General features: G+C 46.4%; 1 protein-coding gene across 1 annotated transcript in view; it reads right to left on the reverse strand.

Moving 5' to 3' along the window:
• LOC144798212 (olfactory receptor 5V1-like) overlaps nucleotides 1-10,498 on the reverse strand; it is a 44,241-nt gene extending 33,743 nt beyond the window's left edge. The window contains exons 1-2 of the mRNA XM_078668959.1: nucleotides 9,590-10,498; nucleotides 1,899-1,942 (exon numbers count right to left, since the gene is read on the reverse strand). Of these exons, the coding sequence (XP_078525085.1) occupies nucleotides 1,899-1,942; nucleotides 9,590-10,498 (953 nt within the window). The remainder of the gene's footprint in view (nucleotides 1-1,898; nucleotides 1,943-9,589) is intronic.
• Nucleotides 10,499-23,044: the final 12,546 nt, after the last annotated feature.

Here is a 23,044-nt window from a genome sequence, read left to right on the forward strand (position 1 = left end):
CTGAGTACTCATTCATATCTAGCTAATTTTGCCATTTTAGAGTGTGTTTCTCCATATCGTCTGGCAGTGTGGAAACTAGGTTATTATATATTTCTCCTATTTTGAGTGTAGTGTTTCGGTTAAGGATCTCTATTGTCTGTATTTTATGGAACTCTGCGTTTCCACCCCCTTTTTTCATTAGGAAGTCTCTAATTTGAAGAAATTTGAAGAAGTCTCTGTGTTCTAATCCAACCTCGTTCTTTAATTCTTCAAATGATTTAAAGCCTGCTGGTGTAAAAAAAAAAGCCCCACATCGAGAGATCCCTATGTTCACTCATCTTTTCATATGAATATCTGTAAAAATATTTGGTAGGTTATTGTTTTGCCAGAGGCTCGTGTAATAGGAATACCTTCCAATTCCAAGGAGCTTGCGTATATATGCCGGCTAATGTTTTGAAGCGGACCTTTTTGTAATGGCAATCGTAGGTGAGTCGCCACAGATGTTCGCCCGACTCAGTTCCGAGAATAAGTTCTTGTGGTGTCGGAACCTCCCCCTCTTGTGCGGGATTCCTATTTGGGGTCAGTAGGATCTTACTATATTTCAGGAGTGTAGCCCACCAGTAGACTTTAAGATTAGGAACAGTGAGACCCCCTCTATCTCTCAGGAGCGATATATATCTGTAGGCTCTGCGTGATCTTGTATAGCCCCAGATAAATCTAGAAAATATATTATCTATTGCTTTGAATATATGTTGGTCGAAATTTAGCATATAGTGCGGAAAAAATATAACAATTTCGGAAAGTAAATCATTTTGATAACGTTACATCTGCCTATTAGGGTTAGATGTAAGTTATGTAGTTTACTAAGATTACTCGTTGTGTCTTTCAAGAGTGGGTCTATATTGATTTTAACTAGTTGATCTAGATTAGATGTAATTTTGACGCCCAGGTATAAGGCATTTCCCACAATCCTTTCATCTCTGTAATTTGTATTTTTATTAATAATTATCTGGGTCTTGCCCTGATTTAATTTATACCCGGAGATCTCTCCAAAGAGCCTAGCCTCTTCTTCCATCATTTTTACGGCTTCCCGAGGATTACTTGTGGCTATCGCGATGTCATCCGCCTATGCTAGAGTCTTGGTGGGTCCATTTGGGGTCTTGATGGATAACATTTTCAGGTTAATCTCAAGTTTGCAGATAAATGGGTTGATAAATATCGCAACTAATAAAGGGGAGCACGGGCACCCCTGCCTTGTCCCTCTAGTCACCTCTATCTTGTTCGACAGTCCCACATTTATCATAACGACTGCTTCTGGGTTATGATATAAGCTATGTGTAGCATTATTGAATTGTTCCCTGATCCCACTCTTTGACATAGCAGTCCATAAATATTGCCAGGAGACCCTATCGAAAGCCTTTTCTGCATCCAAAAGTATAAGCGCCATAGGGTCTCCTGTAACTTCCGCAAGGTCAAAGAGTGTGATAACCCTTAGTACATTATCCATAGTGGACCTACCAGGGACAAATCCGTGTTGCCGGACCGAGATGATCTTATGGATAACAGGAGCTAATCGGCTGGCTAATAATTTGGCGTAGATTTTGGAATCGCAATTGATTAATGTGATTGAGCGATAGGATCCCAGTTCTGTTGGGTCCTTGTTTTTCTTTGGAAAGACCACAATTTTGGCCTGCGCCCATGATTTTGGTGGTTTCTCACCTTGGAAAACTTGTATCATTAGATCAGTTAAGAAGATTTTTCAGAGATTTATGAAATCTGACATAGAATTCAGCGGGTATTCCATCCAGACCTGCTGCTTTCCCTGAGGCTAAACTATTGATGGATAGCAAAATTTACACCCTCTGTGGTGTAGCCGCTAGATTATCTTGGTCAATTTGTGGGAGTTGCGTAGTAGTAACCTGATCCAGATCTGCGTTGATAAGTTCTTGGTCCTTATTAGTTTCTTTATATAAATCTTGATAATATTTTTGAAATTCTGACCTAATCGCTTCTGGTTCTTGCTTGAGAATGTTGTCATGATCTTTGACCTCTTTAATTGTATTTGCAGTGATTTGTTGTCTAGTGCGGATGGCTAGATGATGGCCTATTTGCTCGCTGAGGTAATATACTTTCTCTTTTTGAATTGTGGCTTTACATATTGCTTCATCCGCGAATATTTCCGTTAGTTTGTTTTTTGCGATGTCCACCGTTCGTGTTGCCATTTCTATATTTATACCCCCTTTAATTGCTCTTACAAGCTCTTCCTCAGCTTCTGTCAGTTTCCCCTGTAGTTCAGTTATCTTTTGTTTAGCAGCTTGATTATTCCTTATTGGGAAGCGTAGTGTTTCACCCCGAATTCCGGTTTTTAATGTGTCCCACACTACGTCTAAAGGTGCACTACCCAGGTTGTCTGTCAGAAATTCAGGTATCCACTTCTCTATATGTTGGCAGTATTTCTCATTCAATAGTAGAGCCCTTTCGAATGTCCAGCTGTTTTGATCTTGTTGGATTTTATCGATGTCGATGCTTAAGATTAATGGGTTGTGGTCTGACAGGACCCTAGGTAGTTCATCAATGTGGTATTTGGTAATAATGGTGTGGCAGACCAGCATATAATCTAGTCTGGCAAACTTGAGATGTGGATGGGAGAAGAACGTGAACCCTGATTTATGGGGATATTTAGATTGCTAACAGTCAGACAGCCCATGTATATTACATAGGGCTTGAAAGGCCCTAAAGACCTTAGGCTTCCTCCCTTTGGTATTTAAAATTAGGTATGGAAGACCAGTCTGAGGGTAGGTTAAGATTGAAATTGCCAGATATTACTATTGGGAGTGGCCAGTGTGCGAGTTCGCTACCTACGAAATCCAGCAAGTCGGGATCATCCGTGATACATCCATAAATGGAACAAATGGTTAATCTCTTACCAGCGCCGTATTGGCATTCAGTAATTACCCATCTCCCGAGTTTATCTGCTGCAGATTGAGTAAATTGAAGCCCCCCGCCTATTGCCAAGATAGCCACCCCGCGTGTCTTACTTGCTTGTGTTGTGGCTGTAATAAGTTTATACCCAAGCATTTGCAGGAGATGGTGTTGCGATCCCTCCACATGAGTCTCTTGGAGGCACACAATGTTGGCCCCCATTGGTCTCAATCCTACTGTGACACTCTGTCTTTTTCGTGAGTCATTTAGACCACAAATATTTATGGAGACTATTTTAAACTTAGCAATATTCTTTTTTAAAAAAGATTTTTCCTATTTTGGTGATGTACCTGTTGTAGCGTACTTATAGTGTTACTTCTAATTTTGATTCGTTTTCTTTGACTTCTTGTAGACCGGATTACCCCCCGCCCCTGCCCCCCCTCCCCTTCCATCGCACCCTGACCCTCCCCTGTGACCCCCCACCACCCATTGAGACGTCCTGGGTCATAGGGCACCCAGGTGTGGGCGTGTATTCATTGCGATTCAGCTTGCCCCGTGGCCTGGCCGTGAGTAGATACATCTGGGGTAGATAGGATGAAGATGCCCTTTTCTCTTTGTCGTTAAGCCATCCCTGATATTAAGATATTCTTTCCCCCTCTATTTATCCCCTTCTAGTTGTGCACCCGAGATCTAGACCACTGGCAGTATTATTCCTCCTTCTGTTTTGTTCTCTCTCTTTCTTTGTCTTTAGTTTTATGCCTTTTGCTATTTTCCTGTGTCTTGCTTGGAGGTCTCTGTGATTTCTTTTAGGTAGGACTCAGCCAGTATTTTGCTTGTGAAGCTTTTAGTGGTTCCCTTGTAGATTACTTTCAGACGCGCTGGGTTTTGTAAGAACACGGTTGCTCCAATTTGCTCAAAAGGGATGATCAATTGCCTCATTCTCCACCTTCGTTCTTCCGTGTCATGGGCGAAGTCTGGACGTGCGAAGAAGGTGAAGCCTCTGTATACCCTCTTGTTTGTAGGTCTGGCAATGTCATAGATAGCCTCTCTTAGGATGAAATTCCCGAAATTAACCAGCATGGCTCTAGGGTATTGAGGTGCCTTAAGAGAGCGTTTAGGAAGAGCTAAGGGGAAGCGATGAGCGCGTTGGATTTCACTGTCCATTTCCCAGGTTTGAAGTTCGGGGAAGGCTGTTTTTAGAAGATTGGACATAAACCCTCTGATGGATTTCACCCAGATCTCTTGACTGGGGTGAATGCTTTGATTTGTTCTGCATTCCTTCCATCCATTGCGTGTCTTTTGCTAATATTCCTCATTGGCATTGAGTCTGAGTTTCTTTGCTTATTTCATCTACAGTCCCTGATAGGTTTACATCCCTTTAAAGAACCCCCTGTTAGTTTCCTTTTATTGTTCACCAGAATGTTTATCTTGTGCTACACACCTGGTGTCTACTTTAATGAGCTAAGGAATCTAGCTAAATAATGCCCTCGATAGGGTTAAAGGTCCCTGCAAAAACTGACACTATGGGGTAAAATAATGTATTTTCTAATGGGTCCTCCATGTAAATGTTCAAAGGGTTCCCCCATGTGTCAGGAATTACCTGCAGAATGCCAGTGGCAGAATTTACCATATTCCAAGGGTGACCCATATGCCAAACATTACCTCTATTATGCAAGGGACAGTTTGTTGACATTTTTAGCCCACCCCTATATGCTCTGGTTGTCCTCCCTCATGCTATAGGTATCTCTCATATGCAAGCTCCACCATTAGCTTTAGGTTCCCGTTTCAACAGGGAGTATCTCCTGTTTACCACTGCCAGTGTTCTTCCACAGGTAATTTATATACCAAGCACTAACTTTAGTATGCCAGTGTCACCAGTGTGCCATGGGGGTAATAGCAGCCTTCAGGCACTGCTGCCCCAGTTGTCCATTATTTCCGCCATTATGCATACACCAGCATAATGGCATGGGTACCCCGTGTGCCTGGTGCTACCTATAGTACGCTGGGGCTTGCATCTGGCCAAGGGTGTTCCATATGCCACAAAATTCCTGCAGAAAGCTAGTTGCAGCACAGTGCCCTCAAGCCAAGAATGACCCCCAGTGTTCCCGGCCAGCAGCAGACCCACAAGCATAAGACATTCACACACTCATGCACACTCTCCTGTGTACTCAGTTACCTTTACTTACTCAGACTCATTCTAGCTCACACTAATAGTCATGCATGCCTTTTCACTCTCATTCCGTCATGCTTTTCACTCCCCTGCACACTCATTATCACTCATTCATTCTCGCTAACTCACTCTTACGTTCACTGTTCCTCTCACACATTCTTTACTGTTTCTTCTTGCTTACTCTCCCTCACTTTAAGTCACTAATTTTCACTCACACATACACTGACTGTTAAGCTTTTTCATGTATTCTCATTCACTTCCATTGACAGTCACTCTAGCTCACCTTAGTCATACACATGCATAATCACACATGTGCATACATACCCACACCCCGACACTAGCACACACACACACCCACCCACACAAACACACATAAGCATACACACATATGCACATGAACACACCCACCCACACTCACCTGACACTCACACACACACAAACATGTACGTGCACACACTAACACACCCAAACATGCACGTGCACACACACACACTCACACACCCACGCACACGCACACACACACCTGACACTTACACACACAAACATGCACGTCCACACACACACACTCACACACCCACGCACACACACACACACACCTGACACTTACACACCCAAACATGCACGTGCACACACACACACTCACACACCCACGCACACGCACACACACACCTGACACTTACACACACAAACATGCACGTCCACACACACACACTCACACACCCACGCACACACACACACACACCTGACACTTACACACCCAAACATGCACGTGCACACACACACACTCACACACCCATGCACACACCCATGCACACACACACACCTGACACTCACACACACAAACATGCACGTGCAAACACACACTCTCAGACACCCATGCATGCACACACACACACCTGACACTCACACACACAAACATGCATGTGCACACATACACACTCACACACCCATGCATGCACTACACACCTGACACTCACACACCCATGCATGCACACATGCACATGCATACACACACCCTCACACACACACACACACACACACACGCACACACACACACACAGACACACACACACACACACACTCATCTGCACTAATGTGCATATCATTTGATAGCAGTTTTAACCTTCTCAAACGTTCCGTTGAGGTCTGCTTCAGGGCCTCAGCTACCAGTGATGTATGTCCCCTGGTGCAAGCACACAGCTCACTCTCACCATGAGCCCTGAAGCAGGACACTGAATGCAGGAGCTTGCAAAGAACATGCACTGTGCGGATGCACCAACACAGTCCCCACTTTCAGCTCGCTACCCACAGACTCTGCAGGGCATCACACATGTGGTACCCAGAAGTGTGGCAGGACTCTGAGGCCAAGGTATGACGTCATTACCCCAGGAAAGTCTGCCTCGTGACTGTTGCAGGTGCCTTCAAGTGAATCCACCCGCCTTCAGACAGATGACTGCCCCCTCCCTTGAAATGAGTCAGCATGTTTGTATAATACTACTAGTAAACAATATCTTAATATTGAGGAATAGTATAATGGGCAAAAAAGGCAGATAAAGGAGAAGGCAGAACCCTAAAGTCTATATGGGGCAATCCCGCCTTACGACTCACTTTATGGAAACCCTACAGCATGCCTCCCGTCCATGGGTACTGAGGCTCTCAGTATGGTTGGAATGTGAACTTCTTTTTAACAGAAGTATTTTAAGGGATTGAATGCATCAGGAACTGTGACCCTGTATACCTTGGATGCTATATTATGGGCACATTGATTGGTCTTGGCAGATCTGGGGGCATATTATCAAGGACCAGTGTTAAAATTACCGCCGTTTTATCGGCAGGAATCTGCTGATAAAACGGCAATAATGGGCTTGATAATACGCCCTTGTTAAATCCCATAGAATACCATGTTCTGGTGTTAACATGGGCTTCTATGGGAATTAACAAGGGGGTATTATAAGCCCATTATCGCCGCTTTATCGGCTGGTTCCTGACAATAAAAACTGCAATAATTTTAACACTGGTCCTTGATAATATGCCCCCTGATCTTTTCTCTGACCCAGATTGTTTTACCAAAGCCGACATCGTGTGGGTCAAATGAGCATTTTTGCCAAGGCGCGTGAACAAAAGGAGGCGCCTGCGCTGATCAAAGGTTCGTTGATGCATTATTCCATGGTTAAATCAATGAATAATATTGAATTTTGTTTGATGCTAGAAATGCCCTCCCTTCATAGAAGATCCCTACCGATACACGAAAGACCGTCACACACGCCCTCATCAGCAGTAGGCTCGACTACGGCAACGCCCTCTACGCCGGAACTCTGGCCAAACTCCTCAGTAGACTTCAAAGAATCCAGAACGCCTCTGCCTGCCTAATCCTCGATGTCCCCCGCCTAGACCACATCACCCCCCACCTGAGAAACCTGCACTGGCTCCCCATCGACAGAAGAATCTCATTCAAGCTCCTGACCCACGCACACAAGGCACTTCACAACACCGGCCCTGCCTGCCTCAACGACCGACTTTCATTCTACGCACCCAACAGGAGACTCTGCTCCGCCAACCTCTCCCTGGCCGCCGTCCTACGCATCCACAAAACCACCTCCAGCGGCAGGTCCTTCTCCTACCGCGCCGCCAAGACATGGAACTCCCTCCCCCTCCACCTTCGGCAGACAGAAGCCCCTCAGACCTTCAGGAGACTACTCAAGACCTTGCTCTTCGACCACTAGCTGCAGCCCTCCTTCTCCGCGCCTTGGGACCCTCGCGGGTATGTAGCGCGCTCTACAAATGCGCTGATTGATTGATTGATTGAAGACATCTGACTTATTTTTGTTTGAATTTGAACCCCCAGGTTTTTTTAGGATGGCACAAGACCTCTTATCTCCCCTATGCACTTGCGATTTGATGACCCAGTTCATGTACTTAGCAGTCCCAAATATCCTATGTTATAACGTCATTTTTATTTGCCGGCTTGTATTGTCAATGAATGTCAGTCAAGTGAAGTCAGCTTTACCGTATTTGTAATTCGTATCCACAGTAAAGGTTGCAGCAGTGTAGTGCCTCTATGCGTATTTCCACTGAGTAGAAATATGCTATGCCCCCTCCCAGCTCCCTAAGTACTTAAAACATGATTTAACAAGTCACTTACCTGTTGTTTGCCACCTCCCCTGCATTTGCACGTGTGTCAGACATACAACATAGTTTTTACTATTATTAAAGTGGCGAGGAGCAGGGCGGGAAGCGCGAAGGCTTCAAAAAACAGGTAACTACTTTTAAAAATAATTTTTAAAGGACTTTGGCAGGTGGGAGTAAGCGGTTCATTCTGCTCCGCCCGGAAGGCGTAGTTTTTGTCTACTCCGCATTCGGCACGGAGCGCAGAGTAGGCAAATCTCTGCAAACTCTGTTGGCGGAGCGAAGTTACCTGCCCAGGGTTAATCCACACCACATGCGCCATTTCATCTAACATGGTTCTTAGCAGGTGTTTTAAATTCAGGTTCTGAGATGTAATGATTTGATGCTCTAATTGCACTGCTTAGTTTTCTAACTTTTAAGGAGTTGTTTGATTTCATGTACTTTTATCATGTGCATTGATCAAATCCAATAAAGTGAGTCTTGACAACAAAATTTTAATCTAAATGTAGTATTCATAAAGTACAAACTACTCACCCCAAGGAGTCTCAAGGAGCTGGGGGCCATCGGGGAGCTTAAGTAAGCTATTGCTCAGAGTCACTTGATGCTAAGCTGCCGATGAGGACCCTGTGCTCTGGAGTCAGCCGCTCTGGCCCCTGCGCCACACCTCTCCCTTGACAAAGGAATAGTATTGTAGGAAATAGGGGCAGATAAAGGGAAGAACAGAACTCCCAAGGCCTCTGTGAGAAAATGATACAACAAATACACTGACATCAGGGCTCTTTTAATACAATATGTTGAGCAACAAGGTATGATGGACCACAGGGGCCACAATTTGCTAAACATCATCATCACTTTACTGCAAACGCCGAACTCATGATTCAGCGAGTGATCTAAGATAACCCAACAAGGGGAACAGCGTTTACTACGCAACTTTTACAACGCTGTGCCTTTACGACGCAACTTTTACAACGCAAGTCGTTACAACGACTTGCGCTGGGGGGCGCTCCAGGATAGGGAATAGTTTAATTTACTATCCAACTCCTTCCCTACTATCCACGGGGACTGGAGTTGGAATAGTAAATTAAACTATTCACTATCCAGCGCCCCCCAACGCAAGTCGTTGTAACGACTTGCGTTGTAAAAGTTGCGTCGTAAAGGCATGCGTTGTAAATGCATGCGTAGTAACGGCATACATCCACCCAACAATGACCCCTCCATGAGTCTTATGCCATGCTCTGGCATTATGCATGCTTTATCTGAACTTTTTCTGGGCATATTCCCTTGATAAAGTTAGTGTTTTCCAAAGTGATAATGTAATAGTCTTAATGGGAATGTGTTGTCTGTATTTTTTTCTATTTCTTAGGTTGAGGAAGTCATTTTGCTGCATAGCACCTTCTTGGCTGCCCTCTTCACCTCCTGGTTTTTCAATGTGTAGATGAGGGGGTTGAGCATGGGGGTGATGATGCTGTAACAGATGGAAAGCAGGTGGTTTTTGTCCAGCGAGTAGCTGGAGAAGGGCTGTGTGTAGGTGAAGATGGAGCTGCCGTAGTACAGGAGGACCACAATGATGTGGGAGGCACAGGTGGAGGAGGCCTTCCACCGCCCGTTGGTGGAGCGTATCTTGAGGAGGGAAGAGATGATGTACATGTAGGACACAATGATGCACATGAAGGGCGTCATTGCAATGAAGACCCCTATGACCAGTAGCATCACCACGTTCAACGTGGTGTCACCGCATGCCAGAGACAGCAAGGGTGGGATGTCACAGAAAAAGTAATCAATTTCATTGAGTCCACAAAAAGGCAACTGGAAGGCCAAGCATGTGTGTATGATGGAATTCAGCAGTCCACTGCCCCAAGACGCTGCCGCCAGCTGCAGGCACACCCTCTGGTTCATAATGGTGGGGTAGCGGAGGGGCAAACAGATTGCCACATACCGGTCATATGACATGGCTGACAACAGGATGCACTCCGAACCAACAAAGGAGAAGAAGAAATACAACTGAAGCACACAGCCAGCATAGGACATGCTTTTTCTCTGGGACAGGAGCAGCTCCAGCATCTTGGGAACTGTTGTTGAGGTGTAGCAGATGTCCAGGAAGGACAGATTGCAGAGGAAGAAATACATGGGCTTGTGAAGGTGAGAGTCCAGAAGGACAACAAGGATGATGCCAATGTTACCTGTCAATGTCAAGGAGTAGATGAGTAGGAAGAGAGCGAAGAGCAAGGTCTGGAACCGGAGAAGCTTGGAGAACCCCAGCATGATAAACTCTGTGATCACGGTGTCATTACTATGCTCCATTTTTTCATAGTAGATGAGCTCTGTGGATATCAACAAAAAAGGATGAACACTTCATTGACATGATCTTCTGGGCTTTTGAGAGCAGTGCTCTCCATCCTCAGCCAGCGCATCCAACTCCTCAAGCCTCTATGGATTTTATGCTCAAATCCAGGTGTAGACATGGATTGTGAGGTCACAAAGCCTTCAACAAAAACCCTTTATCATATGTACTAACCCCATTTTACTTCCAGTTCAGGGCAGTAAGTGATTAGTAAGTGGGGGTGACAGCCTCAGTGGGAGCAGACAGAGGTCCAGGGGGCGGCTGTACACGGTCAGATGCAAGAGTACAGTCAATGAGGGACAGGAAAGTTAGATAGTTTTTGTATTGTTACTGCATTTGGGTAAAAGCAAAAATATTTTCGACAGCAAGAGGTCTATGCTTGCTACTAAAGGCATGGCAAGGGAACATAAGAGCATTGTAGGTACTGTTACTAAAAACCTCAGATGGTTTGATTCTATTGGGGTGCCCAGAAATAAAGGTCTGAATGTCTGTGTCCAATTGTAGCCACATGCTTTATCTGGGATGCACTTTTCCACATTGCAACACAGCGGAAAGAGAAGTCTTGACTCCATGAATAGAGGTGGGCCATGTCACCATCTACAAATAATATCCTGAGAGACAATTGTTGGTCACACCATGAAGCAATACACAAACATGAGACATGAAGAGAAAAAATATATGAGCACCTCTTCCTTACATTCCTAAGAGTAATTTGAATGCCCCCAGCACTTAGACGGATCTGCTACGCTCCTCTGCCCAGCACTTACAAATCATTAGTTTTTATATAGGAATAAAAATTACTCTGCATTTGTTTGCTGATTATGACATCTACTGCACATGAATACACGTAGAAATACAATCTTGGTAGAAGAGTGATGAAGTGGTGGCTGAGTGAAGTAAATTAATGAATCAGGGCTTGTTATTGCATACTCTCATGTTTCTGTCTCCTTTGTTTTTCTGTTTTCCATGATCTACGCAGTTTATGTTGAAGCAGGAGGGACAGAGCTATCAGCCAGTCACACATACCCAGTCATAATATAGATGAGGAGCAAAATAAGCCAATCATGGCAGAGGAGAGGACAAACAGGGTGGCCATCTTGGTGCAGGAAGAAGTGGACATAGTTAGGGAAGGAATTCTTGAGAATTTACTTCAGTTGGATGAAGTACCAACACCAGCATGCCACAATGTACTCCAGGTTGTCTGGGTAGAGGCCACCAGGAAGAACTCTGCAATAGGAATTGCAACCTGAAGAGAAAGAGAAGTGGGAAAACACTATGAGAACTTCCAGGATAAAAGCCAGGAACATCCTGGAAAGGTCCTCGCAACCCCACAAGAAGCATCATTCCTAGCAAACCCCAGGGCTGATGGGGAGTACTGGCGAAGGTCAGGTTGGACCTCCATGGCCAGCTGGAGGCCCACAAGCAGCAGCATGGCAGTGAGCACTTCATCTTACATTGAAACCATGTGTGAATGTTATGCTTTGTTTTGTGGAAAGTTGTTAAATGCCATATGATGACGTAGGTACACCACACTCCTCTATTGTGACATGCTGACTCCAGAATTAGGCTTCCATTTGTGAGCTTTTAACAAGGGAATATTCTTAGTACAAGGCTTGTGCAGAAGAAGTCACCTCAGGCTTGTGCATATACAAATACAAATGAGATTCAGGTAACAATGCAGAAGCAGGACCTTGTATGTGCCAGAGCAGCATCTGAAGATGCTACAGGGACCCATATGACAACTGGTGGGAGGTGCTTTTTGGTGCCCACACTCACATCTGGTCAGGCACACATAATTAACAGGTTCATGAGAGCTCCCTGAGCTGGACCACAACCCAAAATGCATGATGCCCTTCAGTGAATCTTTGTCCTCTTTAACCTGATAAACTTGGTAATTATCTATCATCAAAAAATGCTGGCCCATTTTCAAATTAATTGTGAATCTTTGTCTGATTTAGAAATATGCCACAAGTTGGTTGACAAACTCTGAAGCCACATGTGTGCATTTGATGCACAGCTGGAGGCACCGACAATTGTTGGACTTCTGCTGAGACAGACTGATTTTCTATCATCTGAGACAGAAGGGATCCAGTCCCATTGAAATGGTTTTCAGGCTCCCTGAACAGGATTTGCACTCAAACAAAATCTTGTTGCGGTGTAATGACCTAACAATCATAACACATTAGGCCAGAAATTAGATAAGATTATGTAGGCATAAATACAATTTTGATGCTCGTAATTTTCTTAAGCATTCCAGTCGAAACTCTTTTTTCCTCAGTGCAGCGCCTTAAGTTCGACGATGATGCCCAGACCAGGTCCCTGTGCTCATTGTGTCACAGGAATCAAGCCGCACCCTCCAGATGAGGCCCAACCGGCCACAACACATATAGGTTTGCTTGTTTACTGTTCAATGTGGGCCTAGCTTGGCAGTCTGGGCTTACTGTTCCTATTGCTGCAGCTAGAATGACATAGTGAGAAAATAAACAGTGGATGCTGGAGTGGGAGACAGCCCAGAGTCACTACTAGAGACCGGAAATAGCAGGATAAGGCCACAGTTCACCTCTGATGTTTTCATCGTTTCATCGCCCTAAGTGCAACAGGGATGCCCAAATTTGGGCTTATGCCTGTTCTTCATTGATGAGGCTGAGTTGGACTGTTCCTGTTGGAGCAGGACCAAGCCTGGTTTACAAGACAGAAGTTTAGGACTAGATTGGGGCTCAAAGTGATTATCTGTGGCTGAGATGAATCCACGCTTTTCACTCTCCACCTTGTTGTATTCCTCAGTGTGACACCCTAAGTGTGATAAGTATTTCCAGACATGGGCCCTGTGCATCTAGCCAAGGGGATACAGTGGTGTCACTGTCCACACACTGGGAGGAGGAAAATCTTCTCTGTACCATATCTCCTCCTCACCCCTGACCCAACTGAGGCCCCTCTTACCATTGTCCCACATCCTAACCCTAAGCTTCATTTCAGCCATTTAGGAGGGATCAACTGGTTGATGGAAGGTCAAACTAGCATCCTGAAGGTCCCTGAATACAGGTTTGCCATACCACAGCAGTTGTTCAAGGACCTGCAGGAGGCCCATCATTGGGTGATGACTTTCAATCTTCTCCCCAAGCCACTCTATTCCTTGCCACCTGCTCTTTCAGATAGTCCAACCTGTTGCCCTCAGGAAATGTCAGATCTGGCCAGAGTAGTGGCAATACCCACTCAGGAAGATGCGGTGCAGGTCACAGTGGCCTAAAGCAATAAGCAAAATTACCAGGATTTCTTCTCTGCAACTCAGGAGAGCAAAGATGGCCCCATGTCTGGGCACGAGGACTGCCCTGTGTCTTCAAAGATTACTTTGGATTTATGTTGGGCTTTTCCTGTGTATTGTAGGATTGACTTATGGCATTTAATTTGGTCTGTTGGAGATTTTTTAGACTTTTGAATTGGGTTTGTAGTTTTACTTTGAAACACCCATTCAATTTCCTTCTTTAAACATATATATTTTTTCGCCAACCTCTCCTTGACCTCCAATCCAAGTTCCAGCTCCCTCCATAAGCACAGCCGGTACTACCATTTGTTTTCCCCTTCACGTTTAAAGTCCACCTACTCTCAGCATCCCTGGACTCCCTGTGCCCTCTCCACGCTACAATTAGTTATTGACATATCAGATTTCTTAGGTTTGGTTACAGTGGACGCTAATTATGTCATTCTTTTTATATACTTTTTAAATAGGCCTCTTGTTGTTGCTGTGACTGCCCAGATGTGAAAATTGTAGTGTAGATAGCAATTTTCCAACATTGCATTGCACAAAGATGAGTGTGTGTCCTGTCCTGTGCAGTCTAGCATACCCATCCCACATACATTCCAAAGGAGCCCACACACTGCATGTGTGCTGTCTAGCATACCCATCCCACATACATTCCAAAGGAACCCACGTTCTGCATGTGTGCTGTCTAGCATACCCATCCCACATACATTCCAAAGGAACCCACACACTGCATGTCCGCTGTGCACTGCAGAACAGATGCAATGTTAGTGTTTTGTGTAAAATAAACGGACTCCCCTGTGTTAACGATTATTTCAAGAAGGTGTTTAGTGTTCGTTTTTTAAGGAAAGGCCAGCTAGTTATTTTAGTAGATTGTGCTTTGTGTCAGATCCTTTGGGTATTTGCACTCATCCACCCCAGTGATGCTCTAGTAATGCCCTCTTAATGCAAATTGACCCAGAGTACTGCAAAAGTGTTTTGCAAAGTCAAAAAATCACCTTTACTTTACAAAACACCTTTTGTGGTGGATAGTAGATACTGCTGCAAGGCCTTGCATCAATTTGCATTGCTTTGCACCAGAACAGATCTTTAATAAATCTGTGCATCTCTATTGCCCATGAAGTGGTACATTTATAACCTAATGCAAAGTTGAGACAAACGTTTTCACCCAGGTGATTTCAGTTGCACTCTAAGTCCCATACTAACACAAACCATCACATCTTAATATAAGACTTGATATGAAACCAACCTTGTGTGCAGTCCCTGCAAATACTCGCTGTGAGGAGTGATCGTTGAAAGAGGAATGCCTGATGTGTCCTGATGCCTGGCTTTTATGAGGTTTACCCTCAGGCAGATGGGTTTGAGACTTCCCACTTAGCCTTCCAAGGGAACCTAATCAGACCCTTGGGGATCAATCAAGGTGTACATCCTATAATTGGAATGGGAATTTATGTTGCAAAGGAGCCCTTAGGTCATTTGCTTTTGAATTCTGATATTTATCTGATTTCGGATGTGCAATGAACATGCATGACTGGTTGAGGAGGCTTTTCAAGCTGTCCACAGTTTGTGAAGTCACTCTGCTGTCTGGCATATCAGGATAAAGTTGTCCTAAGAACAGACATCAATGGGTTTAAATCCCTCAGAATGGTTGAACTGGAGCTGTACATGTTTTGCACACTCTTAAATATCCTGTAGAAGGCCAAGCATCAGGCATCTTCCCAAAAAATTATCACAAACAATCTGAGCAATTACATAGACTAAATAGTGCAAAGTGTTTTGTACGCCCCTCAAGTTTGTGGATGTACATTGGAATGGGTGTTTGCTATGCAGTGGGGATTCCCTGGTATGTGAATGCAGCATTATAACACAACAGTTGGGGTTTTTTAGCATTTCAGAAAGGCTGGGCGCACTGCCTAGTGTGTACGTTCGGTAATAGGATGATAAGTATGGGGTGCGGTGCGGAAGGGCAAGCGGATTAGACCCCTTAACCGTTCAAATGTGGGTTAGTCACCTAACCTACAAGACAATAAGAAACTGCAATGCCCTCGCACACAACATTCAATGTATTCAAACAATTAATGCAACAATATATAAAGATTCTCAATCAAGAGCCCAATTAAGACAATTGTAATCTTGTTCAACTTCTTTGTAAATTAGATGTAGGTTTATTGGTTCCACAACCAGCCGACACCTGTTTCGTCGCGTGGGAACATATCACTGCGACTCCTCAGGGCTTATGACACGACCTAGTGTCATATAGGTCTGGCGTGATGTGTCTAGGTAGTTAGAATGCGTGGAAGTTGGATAATCTTATACGTTCTCTTCAATATAGACGTCGTCGGAGAGGAAAAGAAGAACTGCTTCTGACCTCTGAGGAAGATCCAGGAGTAGTAGTGCCCTCCATAATTAGGAGTAGTGCACGAAGTGGGATTGTGTAAGTCTCAACGTGGTGATAATATCAACCAATTTGATCTCTCGAATAGTCGAAATATACAGTGGTTGTCGTGCTCGATGAGTGTATACATCAAGCTTCAGACCGGGAGGGGATACGTAAACCTGTTCCGGCTCTCATGGGTGCTACTTTCAATCGGAAGAATAATAGACGCGGTATCCCTCCTCCTGTAGTTCCCGGTCGCCGTTTTCTAGATACGGACATGTGAATGCAGCATGGCAGGAGAGGATCAACCTTCTGGAAGAGGTACAGATTGATTTGACAGACACTTCAATATCACCTTGTGTGTAGATTAGACCCGGGTATGAAATGATGACTAGGGCTAGTGTAGTCCGAGGTGCAGAGAAGAGCCTATAAGACATCAGAGAGCATACTATGCCTCAGTTTGCATGGTTTTGTGCTTTTATTGGTCAGCTACACCACGGAATGGATAGTCCATCTCATTTGAAATGATGTGCAATGGCTCGGGGAGCCTGCCCTGTTTCTGAGGAGAATGTGGGTGTGAATGGGACTTGTTAGGTTCAGACAAACATCACTCTGCCAATCTAAATGGGCAATCAATCAATCAATCAATCATATCATTTGTAAGGCGCACTACTCACCTGTGAGGGTCTCAAGGCGCTGGGGTGGGGGATGCTGCTACTGCTCGAAAAGCCAGGTCTTGAGGAGTCTTCTAAAGGTCGGCAGGTCTTGGGTCTGCCGTAGGTGGATGGGGAGGGTGTTCCAGGTCTTAGCAGCGAGGTGGGAGAATGATCTGCCACCTGAGGTCGCTCTTCGGAAGTGGGGGACTGTAGCGAGGGCGAGGGGGCGGAGAGGAGCTGGCGAGTGGGGGTGTAGAAGCTGAGTCGTCTGTCAAGGTACAGTGGTCCGGTGTTGTGGAGTGCCTTGTGTGCGTGGGTGAGGAGCTTGAAGGTTATCCTTTCGTTGACCAGGAGCCAGTGCAGGTCTCTCAGGTGCGGTATGATGTGGCTGCAGCGAGGGATGTCGAGGATCAGGCTTGCAGAGGCGTTCTGGATGCGTTGGAGCTGTCTCAGGAGTTTGGCCGAGGCTCCTGCGTAGAGGGCGTCTCCATAGTCCAACCTGCTGCTGACAAGGGCCTGGGTGACTGTTCTTCTCGTTTCAGTTGGGATCCACTTGTAGATCCTATGGAGCATGCGGAAGGTGTTGAAGCAGGAGGAGTTGACGGCGTTGACCTGTTTAGTCATGGAGAGGGTGGAGTCGAGGATGACCCCCTAGGTTGCGTGCATGGTCGGTGAGTGTCGAGTTCAGCTTCAGTCGGTTGTTCCTCATCCAGTCGCAACGGCCTTCATTCCTTCGTGAAGGTTGGCTTTGGCAGTGTGGGGGTCCTTGGTTAGGGAGAGTATCAGCTGGGTGTCATCGGCATAGGAGAGGATGTTGAGGTCGTGCCGACGGGCGACGTGGGCGAGCGGTGCCATGTAGATGTTAAACAGGGTTGGGCTGAAGGATGAGCCCTCGGGTACGCCGCAGATGATCTCGGTGGCTTCGGAGCAGAAGGGGGGAAGGCTGACACTCTGTGTTCTGCCGGAGAGGAAGGAGGTGGTCCAGTCCAGGGTCTTCTCTTGGATCTCAGCGTTGTGGAGGCGTGTTCGTAGTGTGTGGTGACAGACCGTGTCGAAGGCGGCTGACAGGTCCAGGAGGATGAGAGCCGCCGTTTCTCCGTTGTCCAGCAGGGACTTGATGTCATCGGTGGCGGCGATGAGGGCAGTCTCGGTGCTGTGGTTGCTGTGGAACCCGGACTGGGAAGGGTCCAGGATGTTGTTCTCCTTGAGGTAGCGGGTCAGTTGTTCGTTGACGGTCTTCTCGATGACCTTTGCCGGGAACAGGAGCAGGGAGATGGACCGGAAGTTCTTGAGGTCCTTGGGGTCCACCTTGGGTTTCTTGAGTAAGGCGTTGATCTCGGCGTGCTTCCAGCTCTCCGGGAAGGTTGCTGTCTCGAAGGAGGTGTTGATGACTTTCCGGAGATGGGGTGTAATGGATGTGCTGGCTTTGTTGAAGATGTGGTGTGGGCATGTATCTGATGGAGATCCGGAGTGGATGGTGTTCATGATCTTGATGGTGTCATCGTCATTGATGTTGGTCCAGTAGAGCAGGCGGTTGGTGCGGATGGTGGTCGTGAGGGCGAAGGTCTCAGTGGATGTCGGGGCGGTCGTGGCATTGAAACTGTCATGGATGTCTGTGATCTTGCGGTGGAAGAAGGTGGCCAGCGAGTCGCACAGGTCTTGCGAGGGTGGGACGTCGTTGGTGTTGGAGCTGGGGTTGAAGAGTTCCTTCACGATGTTGAAGAGCTCTTTGCTTTGTGTGCGTTGTTGTCTAGGCGGTCTTTGAAGGAGGCCCTTTTGGCAGATCTGATGAGGTGATGGTGTCTGCGGGTGGCATTCTTGTGGGCGGCGTGGCTGTCTGGTGTTCGTTCACGGAGCCAGTTTTCGGCAGGTTTGCTTGGAGGCCCGGATGTCTTCTGTGAACCAGCTGGCTTTCTTGTTGGTATGATTGTTGGAGGGTTTCTTGATCGTGGCGAGGGTGTTGGCACAGTCGTTGATCCACTGTCTGAGGTTGCAGGCGGCGGTGTCAGGGTCGGTATGGTCAGCGGGTGGGCTCTGGGCGAGGGTGGTGGTTAGCTGGTCTTCAGTGACTTTGCTCCAGCAGCGGTGAGGCATCTGTTGGGTGCGTTGGTGCGTGGTGGGTTTCTTGAAGGTGAATTGGATGCAGCTGTGGTCAGTCCAGTGGAGTTTGGTGGTATGGTTGAAGGAGACGTGGGGGCTTGCGGAGAAGATGGTGTCAAGCGTGTGACCGGCGGAGTGGGTGGGTGTTGTGACGAGTTATCTGAGTCCGAGGTTGGCTAGGTTGTCGATCAGGATGGTGGAGTTGGTGTCGTCATTGTTCTCGAGGTGGAAGTTCAGGTACCCGAGGAGGATGTAGTCCATGGAGGCGAGGTTGTGTGTGCTGACGAAGTCGGCGATGGAGTCGCTGAACTGTGGTCGGGGTCTGGGCGGTCTGTAGATGAGGGTTCCTCTGAGGGTGGTGTTGGGGTCGGTGTGGATCTGGAAGTGCAGGTGTTCGGCGGTGCTGAGGGTGTCGTCGGTGTTGGTCGAGACTCTGAGAGTGTTCCTGTGGACGATGGTGATTCCACCTCCTGCTCTGTTGATGCGGTCCTTGCGGGTGATCTTGTAGCCTTCCAGGATGGCTATGGCTATGTCGGGTGCCGAAGCGGGGTTCAGCCAGGTCTCCGCCAGGAAGGCGACATCTGGGGAGGTTGAGTTGAGTAGGTCCCAGAGTTCAACGGCATGTTTTCGGGAGGAGCGGGTGTTGAGAAGGATGCATCTGAGGTAGTTGGGTTCTTTCCTGGTCGGCAGCATGGCGGGCGGATGCTTGTGAAGCTGCAGTTCCAGCAGGTGAAAGCTCCGTGGGTACGCTTCGGGGCGGCCAGTAAGCAGGTGTGTGATCGTCCGGTGTTGAGTGCGTGGAGGGTTCTGGCATCGTGGCAGTGTCAGGTGTCGTGGCATTCGTGGTGTCCAGGGGTCTTGGCGCTGGGCGTGGTCCAGGCCCGGACGGGCACAGACGGGATTGCCTTACATGCGCCAGAGGCGCGGCCGCTGCGCGGCTGCGTAGCGGCTTCCATATGAGGGGATGTGGGAGGAAGGAGCAGCTGGGAGGCGGGAGCGGGGCCGCAGGGGTGCAGCAGCGGGAAAACGGGCGTGGGCCGCGGGAGAACTGGGCACAGGAAGGAAAAACAAGTTTAGGCAAGAAAACAAGTACAGGCACGGAGGAATAAAACAAGTCTGGGCAAGAAACCAAGTACAGGCACAGAGGAATAAAAACAAGTCTGGGCAAGAAAGCAAGTATGGGCACAGGGGAATAAAAACAAGTCTGGGCAAGAAAGCAAGTACAGGCACAGAGCAATAAAAACAAGTCTGGGCAAAAAAGCAAGTTAGGCACAGGGGAAAAATACAAGATTAGGCAAAAACAATGCAGGCAGAGCCGTGCAGCAGCGTGGGGAGCGACCTGCCTGCGAGCAGGGTCATAGGCAAGCATGATTGGAAGTGGTGTTTGGCTACTACAATGAAATAGGCTTCTCAAAAGTGGATTGTTAAGAAAATTAATTCCATCCATTCAGATTATCCCCAATGATTTCCATGTCTCTCCCTCAACTCTCTTGTCAAATGTTGAATTCAATATATTTGTAATTATTGCACTCATGAATCAATTTTTTCCTTTTATTCTAAAAGGATTGCCGGATCTTGTACCAAATGTCCATCTAAGATGATACCAGCTGCTGTGGTATCCACCAGAGTATCACCTTCAGCTTGATGATGTTACAGGAAAGAGTGGTGCAGAAGTAAACAACAGAGGTGCAGAAAGAGGCAAGAAAAATACAGATAGAGGAAAGAGACTTGCAGAAACAGGCAAAACAGGTGCCGGAAGAGGGAACAGGGCGGCAGACAGAGGCTAGAGTAGTGCAGACAGAGGGGAGAGAGGCACAGAAATTAGCAAGAGAGTGCAGACAAAAGCAAGAGCAGTACAGAAAGAACCAACAGAGGTGCAGAACGAAGCAAGGGAGTGTAGAAGGAGGCAGGAGGGGTACAGAAAGAGGCAAGAGATTTGCAGAAATAAGCAACGGAGGTGCAGAAAGAGGCAAGAGAGGTGCAGAAAGAGGAAAGAGAGATGCAGAAGGAAGCAACAGATGTGTAGAAAATGACAAGAAAGTGCAAAAAGAGGAAAGAGAGTTGCAGAAACGGACAAAAGAGGTGCAGAAATATGTAAGAGGGGTGCAGACAGAGGGAAGAGAGGTGCAGAAAGAGGCAAGAGGGGTGCAATAATTTGCATGAGAGGTGATGACAAGAGCAGTGTAGAAAGAAACAGGGGTGCAGAAAGAGGCAAGACGGTTGCTGAAAGAGGGCAAGAGGGGTGCATAAAGAGGCCAGAAAATGGAACAGGGGTACCGAAAGAATCAAGAGAGTTTCAGAAACAGGCAAAAGAGGTACAGAAAGAAGCAAGAGCAGTGTAGAAAGAAAGAACAGATGTGCAGAAAGAGGCAGCATGGCCCCTGAATATAGTTACCAGATTGCCCATGGGACCAGGCCCACCCGGGGTCTTATTAAAATGAAGCACGTTTTTTATTGTTTTTTATTATAAACATGCTTTTTTTGGCCCTAGTGGTCCCTGTCCCAGGCCTAGGGGGTCAAGGTGTTTCTACCCTGTGCCCTTTTCTTTTTTGTAATTGTTGTTTTAATTTTTTTTACTGTTTTCTTGTGACTCGGTTTTACCAAGTCACAAGATGGCTGCCATCACTTCTTAGTTTGAAGTGTTGGCAGCCAATCAGAGACAAGCTTGTGATCGGGAGGCTTTGCGGATCTACCACCGTATCTAGACATTCCCCAAAAATATTTTTGAATTTATCAGGAAGTACAGAATAGATTTACTCTATTTTAAAAAAGAACGCTTTATGGATTAAGAGATACATTTTTGCCTAAGTTGGTGTAATTCCATTCAGCAGTTCATGCTGTAGCCTGTTCCAAAATTTCCTATGGAAATTAAAATAAAGAAAACGTGTTTTGAGACCCCCATTTTTTCTTGACCCCTGCTTGAGGAATCACCCCGAAACTTTCATGACAGGAGCTGACCGGAGCCCCCCATTAGTTTTGAAAATGCAGCGAACATTCGTCAAATGGCGCCAAAACTATTGGCAAACCAAAAAACGCTTTTCCTATGGAAACTGGGTCCTAACTATAGCTACCTGCTGGTGACCGCCAGTAGGTAATAAATATAATATATATTGGCTCACTCACCAATTACTGGTGAATTCCGTGATTTGATGGATTTGACTCATTTCAACACCTTAGTTGTAAATCTCTTTATTTGGTTAAAATATAAACATAAAAGATATGCATGTCAGGAGAAGTGTGGCTCAGGGGTTAGAGGCAGCAGACCCGGAAGCTGAGATCGGTCCTGGACCAGGGTTCAATTCCACGCCTCGGCGGGTCTTGGGCTAAAAATTCCACGGACTCGATAATTCTCGCCCCGGTGCCTCCTCGACTCACGGGTTCACACTCTGCGACTCTGGGCAATAGCTTGCTTAATCTCCACAACGGCCCCTCGCGGCGGGATGCCTGACTTTCACCTTGTGGATACCCTGCTATCTCACAGGGGAATACCAGGACGGGTTCCCTAAGCAAGCGCCGGGAAACCCACTGCGGGTAGCTGTGCGCTATATAAGCTCAACTACATTTACATTTACATCCAAAAAAACATGAAAAATATCCCATAAAACAAATATCCATCACAAATTATTTGTGACAAAAATCATGAACATATCTAAAACATGTACATGCATAATTATGACAGTACTTTTCACTTTAGTTGTTTTTAGTCACATTTTTTATAATGCATGAACAAGAGGTCCCGGAAACATCTGAGTGCTTTGCATGGGGGATAATGCTGTTACATATGTATGGTGGGGAGGAGGAAGGGGAAGCAAGGGGGAGATTTGCAAACGAAGGAATCATATATACATTTGATAACTTCTTAAAGGCATGTGTGTCCAACTTTTCTTGCTGAGGTGCTAGTTTGGCCTTTGCGCTCAAATGGTTCTGGCTGTGGTGCTGGCTCAGTCTGGAAGTTCAAGAGTATGCTTTTCAGTTCTTTGCTCAAAGGTTTGTGTGTGAGGATCTTTTGTTGGGCGGCAAGGAGTTCCATATTCTCGGGGTGCAGCCTCAGAAGGACTGTTTCATCGATCTAGCATTATTCTTTCTGGTAGGGAGTTCCAGTAGCGGGGAGCCG

This window comes from Lissotriton helveticus, chromosome 12 (assembly GCF_964261635.1).
Source record: "Lissotriton helveticus chromosome 12, aLisHel1.1, whole genome shotgun sequence".
NCBI classification, from domain to species: Eukaryota; Metazoa; Chordata; class Amphibia; order Caudata; family Salamandridae; genus Lissotriton; species Lissotriton helveticus.